The sequence below is a fragment of the Pseudorasbora parva genome, chromosome 15 (genome assembly GCF_024679245.1).
Source record: "Pseudorasbora parva isolate DD20220531a chromosome 15, ASM2467924v1, whole genome shotgun sequence".
NCBI lineage: Eukaryota > Metazoa > Chordata > Actinopteri > Cypriniformes > Gobionidae > Pseudorasbora > Pseudorasbora parva.
Window position 1 is genome coordinate 7,981,241 of NC_090186.1, and position 16,667 is coordinate 7,997,907.

Genomic DNA, 16,667 nt, shown 5'->3' on the forward strand with positions numbered 1-16,667 from the left:
AGAACCGCTGATTGTGTGTTGTTCCTTTATGTTTTCTAAAGTTTGTGTTTAGTTTCTGAGTGGTGACTGAGGGTCTAACCTCGTGGCCTGGGGGTGTGTGATGTGTCACTAAACACCTAAAGCAACGAGGTGTCTTGTGTTTGGATTTTGGAGGTCTAACACACCCGTAACAGGCCAGGATAAGGACGAGACTGGGAGAAAGGGAGCGCGGCCTACGAACTTGAAGCTGCTGTCTGCTGATGAAACTGCAAACTATTCTTCAGGTATTTTTTTGTATAATTAATTGCACTCCTGACTCTTGGTCTTAATTTTTCAATACTGGTTTAACTATTTTAACTCTAACCCCTAACAATGTGTTTTTCTATCCCTGTGAGTGCAGACAGACTCATGGGACTCATGTCACCGTGGGAACCTAAATTAAGGTCCACATGAGTAAAAAAGCTTATAATAATAAAGCGTTTATAATTGAAAATGCAGAAAGTTTTGTGTGATGGTAGGGTAAGGGGAGAGAATATACAGTTTGTACTGTATAAAAACCATTACATCTATGGAGAATCCCCACAAAGACCAGACGAACCAGATGTGTGTGTGGGTATATAACAAATATTTCAATATTTTATACTGTCTTGGTTACTATTCATATTTGTGACAATTGATCATGTGATACTTTGTAGAACCAGCGATGTTTTTGGTTTCACTGAACCTCACAATCTCAAAATATGGTGAAGAACATCATCTTTACAAAGTTAGTGAATTTTTGCAAACATAATGTAATTGTTTTATCAAAATTGTGCATTTTTAAAAAAGCATTTTCACTTGTATTCACATGAATCCATCTGACCTAGTTTTTCATTATCATTAATACAATAATAAAGGTAAACAATAGCTGGAGGAAAAGTCAGGCCCAGAGCGCAGAGCTCACTGTGCTTTGATGGCCTTGTGAATGCTATTCTGGGCAGCCATTTTGAAACCAGTACTCCTAGGAAAACACCCAAGGCTGCGTGAGCATTGTTTCCTCAGGCCCGATTGTTCAAATCCACAAAAATACAAATGCATGAAACCAAAAATGCACACACAAAAAGTCCAGTTCATAGGCTAGCGTGCATTGTCCCATACTCTCAGACACAAACAGATAGCATGGGGGAAAACATGAGATATGAGTACATTGTCTCAGGGCCACTGAGAAACAGATAGAGGAAGAGAGGGGTCACAAAAGATCGGCGCACTCTTGTGCATGAAAACATGTCCACATAAATGTTGATTTTAACTGGCAAGAGTGTTTATTAAAAACAATTAATAACATTAATGGATGTGTAACTACATAATAATCATAATGGCAAAATACTGACATTTTTCTTACAAAGACATAGAAGGCCCTCATTATAAACTGTACAATCAAAAGGCCAACCAAAAACAACAAAGCTGAAAAAAAAAATAATACTCAGGCTGTTAGGGGAGAAAAAGTCTGGTCACGATTGGTTTAAAGACAATGCAAAAGATGAAGACAAAAAATGGAAAACATTCACACACTCAATTGTCTGACATTCCAGTTGCTATTTCCTGTATGGTAGGAAGAGGGCATGTCTCTGCTCAGGAAGTGGCGTGGACACACTGAGAGACCACTCTTGCTCCGCAGTCTGTGTAAACATGATTGTATTGCTAAGGGTTTCTCACTCATTAAACTCCCCTGGCATTTAGAAGAATAAAACTAAAACATACATCTTATCTGCTCCAAAACAGTCTGTTCCAACACAATATATTACATTTATTTCAAAAAGTGAGTATGATAAATGAAACAGTTAACAGTTCAAATGAGTCAGTGGTTCCTTTACGCATACAATTATGATAGAAGATAACGGTGCACCTTTACCGCAGCTCGAGGGCCAATTACACGGTTTGTTGTTTTTGGATCACCGAATCACGGATAATGGCAGGAAATGCCTAATATGGGATGAACGTGAGAAGGTTGCTACTCATTTTAGGTAGGAAATTGGTTGGTCTGTTCACCAGAAAAAAAAGTCATTTACTCACCTACATACAAAAGAGTTACTTACTACCAGACAATGAAAGTGGATGGTGACCATGGTCTGGCAAGCTTCAAAATGAACAAAAACATCATAAAAATAGCTTTAGTTATCCGATGAAAAACTTATGGTGGCCACCATTTATTTCCATTGTATGGAAAAGTGCAGCTTATAAATAACTCTTTTTGTGTTGTTCACAAGAAAAAAATCTCCTGAGGGTGAGAAAATGAGTCACTGTTGGCTGAACTATTACATTAAAGTTCTGAATAACAAAGCCTTAAGACTGTTTGAAGCTTTATAGATGTTAAACTGGAGGTGCACTATAACGGACCTCTGCGCTGAACTTGTCGTTTCTCTTGGGCAATGGAGGTTTCTTCCGAATGTCTCTCTTCATGATCATCTCCTCGTTGGCGTATATCGGGGCTTCCGTGTCATCAGAGTGGTAACCGGACTGATAACCGCTGGTCTGGTTGGACGATTCAGAAGCTAAAGACTCCTTACTCTTACACCGCAGTAGTGGGCTGTGGATAAGGCATGAACAGGTTTATATGACTGGAATTATTCTCTTTTGTGACTGTACTGAGATCAGGATGAGTGGTCACCTGAAATTGGGTGGTCTTGGCACCTGCCTATCCAAAGCTTTCATCTGCTCACGTGATAAGCCCACTCCACAGTCCATGTGTCCGTTCTGGAGGAAGGAAGATCATTTAAATTGGGATTAAAGGTGCACTATGTAGTATTTTTGCAGTAAAATATCCAAAAACCACTAGGCCAGTTTTATATATTTTGTTCAGTTGAGTACTTACAATATCCCAAATGTTTCCATCTGTTTGTAAGTTGTGAGAAAATTGCTATTTTAACTAAGGACCGGGACGTGTCAGCATAGCGTTTGAGGGAGTCGCCTGTTAATTGCGTCATATCTGCGTTACCCTCGGTTTCGTGTTTTATTCGGCAGGATCGCTTTTCTCTTAACAGTGCGAACATGTCACAGCAGCACCGAGCGAACGCACAGAGTAACGTCATAACACAATTTTAAACACACTTAAATGTATCTAATATGATAATCAGAGCTGCTTTACCTTATACTCCCGGAAACGCGGAAATACTGCAGGCGCCCGGCGACTGTGTCCCGTCCCGTCATAATAAAAGTCCCGGTACTCGCGAGCCATGTGTTTGTGTAACAATCACTCCAGCGGTCGTGCTCAGCTCCTCAACACTCGGTCCTGCTCTGCTTTACACTAAAGTAACGTTAATAACCGCATCCATGAACATGATTTCTGCCCGAGTCCTATTTTCCACCGGCTGTGAGGTGAAGACCACATGTCCCAAGATGCTGCGCTCACACTTGGCGTCATCAAACTACGCCTCTGTTTAGAATAGGCGCCCTCCCGTGGACGGAAAGTTGCAGTGCACCTTTAAGGCACAGTATGTACGTTTTGCTAATAAAGGTCGCTTATAGGCCTAGCTTGATGACGCAGGACGCGTCGAGAGCCCTTGAGAGCAAATGCTAGTGAGAGAGACCTGCACCAAACACTGTCTCTGAGCTTTTATTCTGCTTATGCTGCAGTCGCCGCTTCCGCTCATTTCAATGTGTGTTGGGCAACGCAGTGCTGTTTTACATGCTTAAAACAATCACACTAAATACAGTTTGAAAGTTATGTTATAACGTTACTCTGGGCGTTCGCTCAGTGGCTGGTTGCATATTGACTTGCATATTGGAGTAATCTAGATTGATATTAAAATATCATATTAATAAAAACAAGATGAATAAATGACATACAATTAAAAAATATATTGTATGATGGCGAAAGCTCTCTCTGATTATGCTGTGTTTGCCACTTGACAAAATAGTGTCGTCTCTTGGTTAACTGATGTTCTTCGTGAACACCGGACCAAACTTAGAGCAGCAGAGAGAAAATGGCGCAAATCAAACAACCCATGACCTGAGTAAGTATCAATCTCTGCTCTTTTCCTTCTCACATGATGTCCATACAGCTAAATCCTCATATTTCCACAACAAAATCAACACCACCTCAGACACACGTACACTTTTCAGAACTTTCAACTCTCTGCTCTGTCCCCCATCACCATCTTGCCGTTTTTTCAAAGATAAAACCACAATCATCAGCAGTCAGTTCCCACCTCCACACACACACGCGATTTTAAATCAGCCACATCCACAGCCAAAGTTCTCTCTCATTCTCCACACTCACTGAGGCTGAAGTATCTAAACTTCTTCTCTCCAGCCATCCCACTACCTGCCCTCTAGATCCCATCCTCTCACATCTTCTACAAGCCATCTCCCCTACACTCTTACCAGCACTCACACACATCATCAACACATCTCTCTGCACCGGCATCTTCCCTACCACATTCAAGCAGGCTCGGGTAACCCCACTGCTTAAAAAACCCACATTAGACACATCACTTGTAGAGAACTACAGACCTGTTTCTCTCCTACCATTCATAGCGAAAACACTTGAAAGAGTTGTTTTCAACCAGGTCTCATCTTTCCTCTCACAGTCTAATCAACTGGACGTAAAACAGTCAGGTTTCAAGAAGGGCTACTCAACTGAGACGGCATTATTGTCAGTTACCGAAGCCCTGCTGATGGCTAAAGCTGCATCCAAATCATCAGTCCTCATCCTCCTTGATCTGTCTGCTGCCGTTGACACTGAATCATCAGATTCTTCTGTCCACCCTCTCATCACTGGGACCCATCATTCAGGCACATGGCCTCTCATATCATTGCTATGCTGATGACACACAGCTCTACCTCTCATTTCAACCAGATAATCCCACAGTAGCTGCACGAATCTCAAGCTGTCTGGCGGACATCTCGGCATGGATGAAAAAACATCACCTGCAGCTCAATTTAGCAAAGACTCGTTTTCCCTGCTAATCCGACCATACAGTACGATTTTACCATCCAGCTAGGTTCATCTTTGATTACCCCTTCAGGGTCGGTCAGAAATCTTGGAGTAATCTTTGATGACGAGCTGTCCTTCAAAGACCACATCTCAAAGACAGCTCAATCATGCAGGTTTGCATTGCACAACCTCAGGAAAATCAGACCGTTCCTTACGGAGCATGCAACACAGCTTCTTGTCCAAGCCCTGGTCATTTCTAGACTTGACTATTTCAATGCGCTTCTGGCTGGACTTCTATCTTGTGCAATCAAACCGCTGCAAATGATCCAGAATGCTGCGGCACATCTAGTCTTCAATGAGCCCGAAATGGCTCATGTCACACCTCTTTTCATCTCTCTGCATTGGCTACCACTCGCTGCCCGGATCAAATTCAAAGCTCTGACTCTTGGATCTTCCACAAGCTCAGCACCCGCATACTTCGACTCACTCCTACGAGTCTACACCCCTACCAGAAGCCTTCGCTCCGCAAATGAGCGAAGTCTTGTGGTACCATCTCAGAGAGGCATGAAATCCCTCTCCAGAACTTTTTCTTTCATTGTTCCTGGTTGGTGGAACGATCTTCCGTCCTCCATACGCACAACAGAATCACTCGCTTCATTCAAAAGACAGGTAAAAACTCATCTCTTCCATGAGCACTTAATCTTATCATAAAAAAAAAATCTTCCTCCTCTATTTCTCTTTTATTCCCTTTTTTCTGGTTTTTGCTACTCTGAGTAGTATACAAATCTTGGTATTTGGGGCACTTTTAGTGTTTCTTTGCCTCTTCTTGACGGATCGCTTCCTGTACTCCTGAGTTGTAAGTTGCTTTGGATAAAAGCGTCTGCTAAATGCATAAATGTAAATGTAAATGTCTCTGAGGTGTGGTAAAAACTTTACTTGTGGTAAATTTAAACAATAAGGCTTCCATGGTTTCTACGGAAATCAAAGGTTTAGTGCGGATATGGCGTCATTGACAGACAGCACAAGGACATGGTCCGTAACACTGGTTAAAATAACAGATCTCTCTGGATTTAAACATTCTTGGAAATGTTTGGGATAATGTAAGTAGACAGTTTATAACAAAATGTATAACATTGTTCTAATGGTTTTTGGATATTTTCATCAAAAATCATACATATTGTGCCTTTAACTGGTTTTACTGAAGTAAAAATACGTCATATTCTGTGATTGTTTCTGAAGAGCTCGAGCTCAACGGAACAGAATATTATGTCAGAATATTATGTCCATGCATTCAGCAGCCCAATGAAATACCTGTCTGTCCTTAATGTTAATCAAACAACTACAGATGTTAAATAAACGTATACATATTAAATAAACCTATTGTATCTGAAAAATGTATTTTTAAATGTACTATCGTTTTTGTAATTTGCTACTTTGCTTCTTAGTTTTTTTTATATAGCCTAACAAAAATAGCTCATGTTATATTACATTTCTCATATTAGCAAACAAACCATGAATCTGCGATCTCAATGCAAAGTTTGCACATTTCACTAAATTCATTACATTGTTTCCTCACACATTTAGGTTAATGTCTTGATTTGTCGTGTGGTACGTAATTCTGAATGGATCATCCGTGTAACTGTATGCAGTCAGGTCAAGGTGGTTTGTTAATCTCTTAACACCTAAATTTACCTTGAAAAAAGCTTGCTGAAAATACATTGTTGTGAGAAACATTCTTCAATTTTATGGTTTATTTTGCTGGACATACCAAATGATGACAAAAATTAGCATGTTAAACTAGATAAATGGCTTAATTTCACAATAAGTGTGCAATTAATTGCAATGAAACAGCAAAAAAAAAAAATATATATATACATATATATGTATGTATGTATGTATGTATGTATGTAAAGTTTATTTACCATAACTGCAGTGTGCTCCAGGGGAATGTCCACAAATGTCATACTTATTGGCACGCCACAGCTGTCTATCTGATGTGGGAACCTGTCAGAAGAGGCATGGGTGGGACTATTGTTGCATTAGTTTGTCAAGGGAGAGGTTAAGCAAGTTGTATCCTCAAATGTCAGTTCTGTAATGTCGTGCGAACACCACACAAATCAGATAACTCAGGCAGGAATAAGTATGAATGCTTGCAAGGACATAGTTAAATCTGATTAATTTTAGGTCTATGATGCCAACAACAGCACAAAAATCACAATAGAGAATAGTTAATGTAGCTAACCCCAGAGCTGGAGCATTGTCATAGTGGAGCTGGGCCTCAGTGCTGCCAGCATAGTGTGTTCTTGTAGATGACACACTGACGAGAGGAGCCCCTGATTCCTCTTCCTTCTCTCCGTTTGTCAGGGGGATGTAGTCCTTTCCATCCTAAAACACAGGCAACAAACAATAATTCAAATAATAAGTTGTCAAATCATTTAAATTGTCATATGAAAAATGGAATCACGTTCCATTAATGTGGAAAAGTCAGTTTCTTAAATGTATTTTTGTCTTGTTTTCCAGTAAAAATATATATCTCTAAAACGTGAGAACTTGCATAAGATATTATGGTAACACATTACAGTAAGTTTTCATTTGTTAACATTATTTAATACGAACCATCAATGAAAAATATTTTTAAAGTATTTATTCATCTCAGTTAATGTTAATCTCGACATTTAACAATTAACATTAATTAACAATTAACATTTTTTTATTAATTATGTTACCAAAGATTAATACTGTAAGTACTGTAATGAATGGATTGCTCATTATTAGTCAATGCATTTACTAACCATGACTAATAGATCCGTATTGTAGTGTTAGTTATTAGGTTATTAAGTTGAAGTATTAAAAGTACTAAAACCCCCAAAAATTAAGGGTACATTGAAATAAAAAAATAAAAAATAACAAAAGCACATTACAAAATTACTAAAACTTAAAGTAAAAATAAAAAATAAAATAAAAAAGCCAATTAAAAATATTAATAAATACTATAATAGCATATAAATAATACTAAAATAACACTGGTTGAGGCTTGACTAAACCAGAGAAAATTATTTACCAAAGGAGTAAGGGAAATAATTCAATTTATAAATTAAAAAAAACATATTAAAGTATTAATATCTTATATAAATTTACTTCCCAAGTACATGTATCTTGGTTTAAGTATGTATGTACATTTTAACTGGTAAACAAGATTTAAAAAAAAATTTTTTTAATGATTTTGCTTTGACTTAAATTACTGATTACTAAAAATATAAATTAGACAAAATATATACTTATAAATGGAGTCAAGTCTAACCTGTTGAGCGCTAGCCTGTAGCAGATTGCCCAGATGCTCAACTAGCTGAGTAAAGGTTGGCCTTTCTTTGGGTCGATCAAGCCAGCAGTCCAGCATGGTCTGGTATCTGGAAGAATTTCACATTAACATGGAAGAGTTGGTAAGATTTTTAGCTTTCAGTCAGTTGCTACATCTCTGAGTGCATTAATAAGAATAGTCTGCCCATCTGCTACAAAACAGTATGAAAGTTTTTCAGTATTTTCAACAGAATTAAAAAGATTGTTTACTAGATCAACAGTTGAAGATCATTTTCACAGACCTTTAACTTTACATCAGATCTAAAACTGTGAAGTATATTTACATCTCAGGTGTGGCGTAATCTGGAGCTCTCATTCTGGTTCCCTCCTTTAGTCGCCTACAGAAGGACTCATCGATGCACACACCTGGGTATGGAGACGCACCTGCACCAAACATGTCAGAACATGTCCGATAATTAGAGTACGTTTATGTTATCTAGTATGCACTGGGATAATATTACGTTAATATCAATATTTTGTTACCAAGTGAGAAGATCTCCCAGAGCAGCACGCCAAAAGACCAAACATCACTCTGCGTGGTGTACACGCGGTCAAAAATAGTCTCAGGAGCCATCCACTTGAGAGGAAGACGGGCCTGTGATGATAGAGAGGAATGCTCGTGTGTAAGTTGGTCAATTTCGAGAAATGAATGAAATGAAGTTGTCTGAATGTAATAAGAGTCCTCACATCTCCTTTACGGACGTAATCGGGGTCTTTATACACGTCTCTGGCCAGACCAAAGTCACATATCTTCACCACACTGTTCTCAGAAAGGAGGATGTTTCTGGCTGCCAAGTCCCGGTGGATACACTACAAACACAAAGAGCATTATTAGGACTGAAGCAGTTATCTTCAATGAAAAGTAAATCAAGAAAAATGTATACACACAAGTTTTAGTTTTACCTTTCGAGAGGCTAGGAACTCCATGCCTTTGGCCACCTGAAAGCTATAGCTGATGAGATCCTCCATTGTCAGGTGATCCCAGTCTGAACTCTCTGTACATGAGGAGATGACACATTATATATACACATCTTGGGTCCAATTCATGTTTTTATTAATCTTTTTGTGTTCTTTAATTTAATTTGATAAATGTAAATATTTACAGTGTAAATGAGGGCTTGATTCTGGGAGTACATACATTTCCTCAAAGATATTTGTATTATTTATTTATTTGCAGTTCATTCTACTTAAATACTTTTCCATTTATTTACAGTGTGACAAAATTTATTTTAAAAGTACAAATATTTCATCTATTTTCTCAAATAATATGAACTCATTAAATCAAATGATAACTAGAATAATTAGATTAATAAGTATGATTTTTTTTATTGATGATAAATAATTATTTTGTTTATTTATTTCTGTATTCACTTGCAGTGTGACAAATTCAATGTAAAAGTACAAATTTCCATATAGTTTCTCAGATAACCACTTAATAATTTGAATAATTATTGATAATAATAAAAATGATCTTGTTTATTTTTTTAATAATTTCTTTGCAGTTATTATATATATTATGACATTCATTTTAAAAGAAATAAATCAATAAATATTATTCATAAATATTTAATCTATTTTCTCAAATAATATCAACACATTAAAGCTTACAAATAATTAAAAAAAATAGTATTAATAATAACAAGTAATTATGTTGTTTATTTTTAATTATTTTGCAGTGAAAACTTTAATTTAAAAGTAAAAATGTCCATAGTGTCTCAGATAATGAGCTCATTTCAGCTGCTTAATAATTTGAATAAATATTATTAATAATAAAAATTATCTTGTTTATTTTATTCATTTTTATTATTAATATCTTTGCAGTTAATTCTATTTTCACAGATAATGAGCTTATTAAAGCTACTTAAAATTAAAAAAAATGTAATGACAAAACTAAATGACAATACTAATATTACTATATAACTTTGTTAAATGTGCCATCTTTGGCATTAGTAGCTGTGAGAGTCCGAAGACAGTACAGAGAATACAACAAACTAATATACTGTACCTTGTTCATCTTGCAGCTGGGTCGTGGAGGTCTGCTCTCCTATCCGGGTGCACACTGCGGTGCCCGTGCAGATGTCCAGTCGAGTGCTGGTTCCCAGACCCAGATCTCCCTCATGTAAATCCTCTTCCATCTGTGCCTCCCTCCTGCACAGCATCCGCTTCTGAGAAACAAGACACGCGTGGATCAGCTTTCCTCTGCTTTCAGGGTAGTTGGCAAGTTAAGTAGGTTTTCAGGGTCAAGTAGCAACACCTTAATAACACCTTTAACCTTGAACAACATTTAAAGGCCAAGCCAAGTCAGCTCATTGTTAAAATGAACAACTGAGATCTATATCACAAATTGGCTTTACAAGTAGTACTCTGGGTTATGACGCAATTTACCTTGTAGGGACTGTACTCTCCTCGTTTGCTTTTTAAATAGCTGGAGATGTTACCGTGCTTGCAGTATTCTACAATGACCATCAAGGGTCCTGAAGGAGAGAGAGAGAGAGCGAGAGAGAGAGAGGAAGAAGAGACTTTTCATGTGGGCACATTGTGTTCTTCTCAACAATGCACAATGTTTTTGACACATTTCTTACAATGACTGCCCATTTTGTCACCCATAAACATCTACATACTTCCTGAACAGTGTGTGGCGGCAGCAAACTTCACAGGACAGGAAAGATTACAGAAGTCATTTCTGTCAATATCTGAGGATTTTAAAAGGGGAACTCACCCCCTTGTTTAGTGCAGGCCCCTAGAAGGTTGACCACATTGAGATGGTGACCAATATGGATGAGGATCTTCAGCTCAGACATCAGAGCGCGGTACTCGCTGGAAGTAGCGCCCTCTGTTGGAGAATGAGAATACTGTAGTCAGTTGTGTTAAATGGCAGATATTTTGAAGTCAGTTTAAGGCCAGTGAACAGATGCCTCATACCCTTGAGCATCTTCACTGCTACTGTAGTACAGGTGGTGGCCTTCTCAATACCATATGCAGTCGCCTCCACAACTTGACCAAATGCCCCTCTGCCCAGTGGCTCTCCTGGAAAACATGGTATTATACATTTGTGAACAATTCCATATACATGTATAGTAATATTTTTTTAGCAAATATTTTAGCTGTTTGCAGGGGTTAAAATGGGTAATAAAAGATGCTGAAAGCCTAAGATAATTAAAAAATTGAAACACATGGATATAGAGGTACTGTAAAAATAGATCAATAAAAACATATCACTGAAGTCTGTTACATACAGTATACATTTGTCCAGTGGTATTTTCACTTTTTATGTTAATTTAATGAACTTCAAAAGTAAACTCATTAAAGGCACAATATGTAAGATTTTTGGATTAAAATATCCAGAAAACCACTAGAACAATGTTATATATTTTGTTGACTTGTGTACTTACATTATCCCAAATGTTTCCAAGAATGTTTAAATCCAGAGAAATAAGCAATTTTAACCAGAACACATTTCTGTGCATCATACCCACATTACCCGGTTTTATTTTGTAGAAACCATGGAAACACCAACGACGCTTTAATATATTATGTGTTTATTTAGACAGGTGAACAACTGACTGGATACATTAATCAACAGAAAACTAATCATTTTTATAAAGCACAGTTAGTCTTGCTGTTTATATCTTGTTTTCTTGATTTACCGCGAGTGCCATGTTTTACCATCCATAATATCAATCTCTTACAGCAGTGTAAACGTGTCTCATAGGAGCCGGAGAGCGACTGCAGAGTAGCATTAGAACATAACTCTCAACACACTCAAATGTATCTAATTTGATAAAACAACACTGCGTTACCTCACATGTGCATGAACAGAAGAAGCGGAAGTGTCGCGCTTGTCTATCATTAGCAATCGCTCCAACGGCCTCATTCCACTCCAATGATTCATACTACAATAACGTTAATAAATCTTTAATACATTAGCTCATCAATGAATATGATTTCTGCCTGAGTCCTGTCGGATTCTTTTCCACCGGCTGTAGAGGTGAACAAGAGGTGCGTAATCAACAACTCCCATGATTACACAAAATCAAGCTGCGCCTTTATTTTAAATAAGCGGAAATTACATGTTGTGCCTTCAAATTTCTAACTTTCTTAAACATAATTTTCTTTTTCTTTTTTTAAACAAATCTACTGGAAATCCATTTATGATTGTTCTTGACCAATTTAATTACATTTATTTGGGCTTGTTTTTTTTATTGATTTATTCCTCACGTTTAGCCAAGTCTCACCTAGCTTCAGTCTATCACGAGGGAATTCCCACTTGCTTGCATCATAGGTCAGTCTCTCACAGTGCTCATCCATTGGCATATCATCTAAGTCCAGAATGATCGACAGGTAGCCAGTTTTCAGATCTCCATCATTAGGCTGTGAAAGAGGAAAGGATGGAAAGGGTGAGTGTATGGCAAAATGGAATGAAGGTCAAAAGGGGAGAACAAGCTTTTCTGGATGAGACCTCCACCCCTGTCCTGCTTGAGTCTTCCAGAATCAAGCCCTCATTATAAAGACACGCACTAATGAGTTACTGGAAGCCACTATCATACACAGAGGCAGAATTAAAGCTGGGGTCCAGTGGACACTGGGGCTCATGGATGGCTGGTGTACGTGACGCATCGCAGCAAAATGTGGGCTGAGCATACAATAGAGATGGCGTAAGCCAAGTCCGAAATCAGTCAGAGGAGAGCCGAGAGTGCGTCTGTGCATGTAAATTGGAGGGGGAGAAAACAAGAAAAAGGGAAAGAGATGGAATGTTACCCGCTTCCTGTTGCGGATGACAAAGACGATGAGGAGCCAGAGGAACATGGCAGTGACAACGGCTCCAATAGGCATGATCAATTCCACATTCATCTTTTCTTCTGCACCTATGATCAGAAATCACACACAAAAAAAGACACAAAGACATTTAAAAAATGATTCAACCAAACCAACCTAGATGATTAATAAATAGTATTATTGAAGATGAAGAGACATAGTTGTTTGCCTGTTTGGTATCAATTTGCCACAAAATTGAAAAATTGTATTTTACCAGATAAATATTATATTGTGGAGAGGAACTGGAAAAATGCTTCTTCATGTTATATTAATAGCAGAGGAAGGCTTGAATTGCCTGGACGAATGTAGTTTACAGGAAATATTTGTGTGCTTTTGGGCGTACATGATGGCTCCAGGAGCAAGGAATGTGAATTGTTTGCTGACCTGACATTACATCCAATCAAAATAAGCCTGAAGAGCGTACAGCAACATGAAGCCAAAATCCACCAGCAGGAACCCATTCACATTAGATAAAAAGTACCATGTTCTCTTTTCTATACTAGGACACGCAACTGGTCAATCGATCACTACATGTAGATTTTTCAGTTGATTTCTCTCTCCCTTCCTCTCTTTTACCCTTTCTTTCTCCCCATGAGAAGGGTGCTGTTAGTGAATATGACGGCTGCCTGACAGTCCCATTTGCAGTGACAAGGAGAAGCAGTGACGCGAGTGAGTAGTCACGTACACACAAAGTACAGTATATCTCTAATATTCTGTGAGCTTCTGTGCTCTCTGTCCTTCATGTGTGGGAGGCAAGAGACAGAACTATACCAAGATGCAAGTCACTGAGAAAGATGCACACACACATACAGAGAGAGAGAGAGAGAGAGAGAGAGAGAGAGAGAGAGAGAGAGAGAGAGAGAGAGAGAGAGAGAGAGAGAGAGAGAGAGAAAGAGAGAGAGAGAGAGAGAGAGAGAGAGAGAGAGAGAGAGAGAGAGAGAGAGAGAGAGAGAGAGAGAGAGAGAGAGAGAGAGAGAGACATCCCTCTCTTTTGTGTTCTGGGATTTTGCTTTGTTTTCTTTTAGCACTCCCTACGGATGTACACTAACCGAGCCCCCTTCCTGACTGACTAAAAAGAGAGCTATTTTTGCCCCAGGGCCTTGATTAAAACAAAATCTCAATGAGGATAAAAGTCAGTGGGAGACTGAGCTTGCCTCACACCCATGACACGTCTCTATAAACTGACAAAGTGATTTGTACCTGCCAACTTTTGGTATTAAAAACATTTTAAACGTTTGGGGTCAGTCTTTTTTAAAGAAATTAATCATTTATTAATCAAGGTCAAGGATGCGATAAAAAAAATAACATAAAATTGATTAAAAGTAACATAAAATATTTGTCAATATTCTTCAAAGAATCCAAAGGGTTTCCATCAATGATAATAATAAGAAATGTCTCTTGAGTATCAAATCAGTATATTAGAATGATTTCTGAAGGATCATGATATGCTGAAGAGTGGAGTAATGATGCTGAAAACTCCCCTGTCACTCAGTTCACATAAGGGAGGGATTGTTTTGAAAGCGGCAACCAGAATGATTCTCTCGATCACAGGGCTCGTAACCGTCTTTATCAAACAAACACAAGGATTTATTTCTCATCCACCTGCGATTGATTGCCCAAATAAAGAAAGGAATATTTTTTCAGTATTTGAGATTCACCGGCCTGCCGACGGGCTTCCGTTTTGGTAGCCCATCTGGAAAACACATAGCCCCGGGACTACATATAAAAAAGACATTTGCTCACATAAGTGTGCGGCACCATTCCTGCCGGATCCAATATAGAAGGCACAGCATCGTGTTTTAATATCCATATGTCTGCAAATCCAGTTCGACCGGAGACTTGTTTACAAACGATTCCGCAGTGAAATGAAGCGAACACACATACATGTCTTCCCCACGTGAGCAGGAACTTCATTAAAAATAAATGTAGTATCACACATTCCTAATATTAGGATCCAAAGGAATCTTATGCAGGGACTCTGTTCTTCCACAACCAGGAAAAGCACAATATCTTACTATCTTCTTCGGCATGCTTATTGCTGCTGGCTAGAGTCGGTGGCCGGGGCTACTGAATTAGACGTGCTGTAGAGGCGGTGTTTTGCAATAGATGGCGTCAAAATGATCTGAAACTTACAGGACAATCTTATATTACCATGACCTTTTATATATCAAAAGCTCAAGGGTAAGTTGATTTCTCGATTCATTACCCCTTTAAGGACCATTTACTCAGAATACATTTTATGTGGTTAAAAATGCGAAACAAGCAACAACAAAAAAACACCTGCAAGCTCTTGAGAAAGTTGAACTGATGCTGCAAAAGATGCAAGACGGAAGTGCAATGGTCAAAGATGTCTACATGTTCACATAGATAAACAATGGAAAAGCTTACTGAGAATGTGAAACTACTTTCAAAAACATTTTAAAAATCATACAACCCCCAACTTTTGAACGGTAGTGTATATGTTTAAAAAAATCTACCATTGATATATTTGTAAAGGTTAAGACTAAATCATCAAGATCTAGGATTGTGTTACACTTCAGGCCATTGTAACATTCCAAAAATGAATTACATAAAAATTCTGCAGAGAAAAAAAATATGTCCAGACTGCCTTATCTTTTAATCTTCTACAAACCAAAAATAAAAGCTAAATAAATCAAGCTGTGTGTTTTGTCAACAGACTCACCGTCCACAATGATACGAGCTTCGTCATAGTCACAGCCCTGCTGGTTACAGGCCATACATATGTAAAGACCGCTGTCTTCTTTTTTCACCCGTTGAATGGTCAAGACACGATTGGACTGTTTCAGAATCACACCTGACAAAAGAAAAGCACGAGTCACTAAACTAGTAAACTCCTCTAGTAACTTAACTAGTTGCCCCTCAGAGATAGTTTCAGCTGTTAGTTTTTTCTGTAAAGCACACACTAACACCAAACTGATTTTATGATGGGATTCAGTGTAACTAAAAAAATAAATAAATTGTTGCCTGAGAATAGTGGTCAAACTAAAATAGTTCAAATTGTTTTACATCCAATTTAGCCTCTAACATATGAAGTCTGCAGGTTCTGAACAGTCAGATTTCACACAATCACGTAGTGTAAGATGGGTAGAGATCGTTTTTTTCCTTTCAATTTTAAAATTTCGGTCCATGAATCCATACAATTAGAGGTTATCAATTATGTTTGATCTTTTGCAAGGATTTGAAACAATTTTGATTCATTTTTCATGCATCTCCTTGCACTATATGATGTTTTATTTGCTCACCTGATCCCTCCATGACAGTCTGATTGTCTTTAGTCCAAACCACAGTAGGCTTTGGTGTGCCGGTCACCTCACACACCAGAGTGGTGGAGTCACTCACATTTACTCTTTGGTTAGTCAGGTTGGTCACAATTCTTGACATCTCAAGAGCTGCGGGAAGATATTAGTACATTCAAGCTTGCACATGATTTCTGCAATATATCCCATCTGAACAACCAATCTGAAGCAAGCAGGAATTTAATATATATTTAAATTTTTATATATATTAATTATTTAATAGTCTATTAAGTGTGTCATTTCTTTACCACTAGCATCACCAAATTAATTAAAATAGTCAAAAA

At 38.0% G+C, this 16,667-nt stretch overlaps 1 protein-coding gene across 1 annotated transcript in view; it reads right to left on the minus strand.

Moving 5' to 3' along the window:
• Positions 1-1,257: 1,257 nt before the first annotated feature.
• Positions 1,258-16,667, minus strand: part of kdr (kinase insert domain receptor (a type III receptor tyrosine kinase)) — a 34,748-nt gene continuing 19,338 nt past the window's right edge. Inside the window, exons 14-31 of the mRNA XM_067416979.1 lie at positions 16,330-16,476; positions 15,750-15,881; positions 13,010-13,116; positions 12,487-12,622; positions 11,174-11,278; positions 10,971-11,084; positions 10,637-10,725; positions 10,257-10,416; positions 9,155-9,246; positions 8,939-9,061; positions 8,735-8,846; positions 8,536-8,635; positions 8,196-8,301; positions 7,137-7,279; positions 6,817-6,898; positions 2,627-2,712; positions 2,356-2,545; positions 1,258-1,637 (exon numbers count right to left, since the gene is read on the minus strand). Of these exons, the coding sequence (XP_067273080.1) occupies positions 1,554-1,637; positions 2,356-2,545; positions 2,627-2,712; positions 6,817-6,898; positions 7,137-7,279; positions 8,196-8,301; positions 8,536-8,635; positions 8,735-8,846; positions 8,939-9,061; positions 9,155-9,246; positions 10,257-10,416; positions 10,637-10,725; positions 10,971-11,084; positions 11,174-11,278; positions 12,487-12,622; positions 13,010-13,116; positions 15,750-15,881; positions 16,330-16,476 (2,108 nt within the window). The 3' untranslated portion in view covers positions 1,258-1,553. The remainder of the gene's footprint in view (positions 1,638-2,355; positions 2,546-2,626; positions 2,713-6,816; positions 6,899-7,136; positions 7,280-8,195; positions 8,302-8,535; positions 8,636-8,734; positions 8,847-8,938; positions 9,062-9,154; positions 9,247-10,256; positions 10,417-10,636; positions 10,726-10,970; positions 11,085-11,173; positions 11,279-12,486; positions 12,623-13,009; positions 13,117-15,749; positions 15,882-16,329; positions 16,477-16,667) is intronic.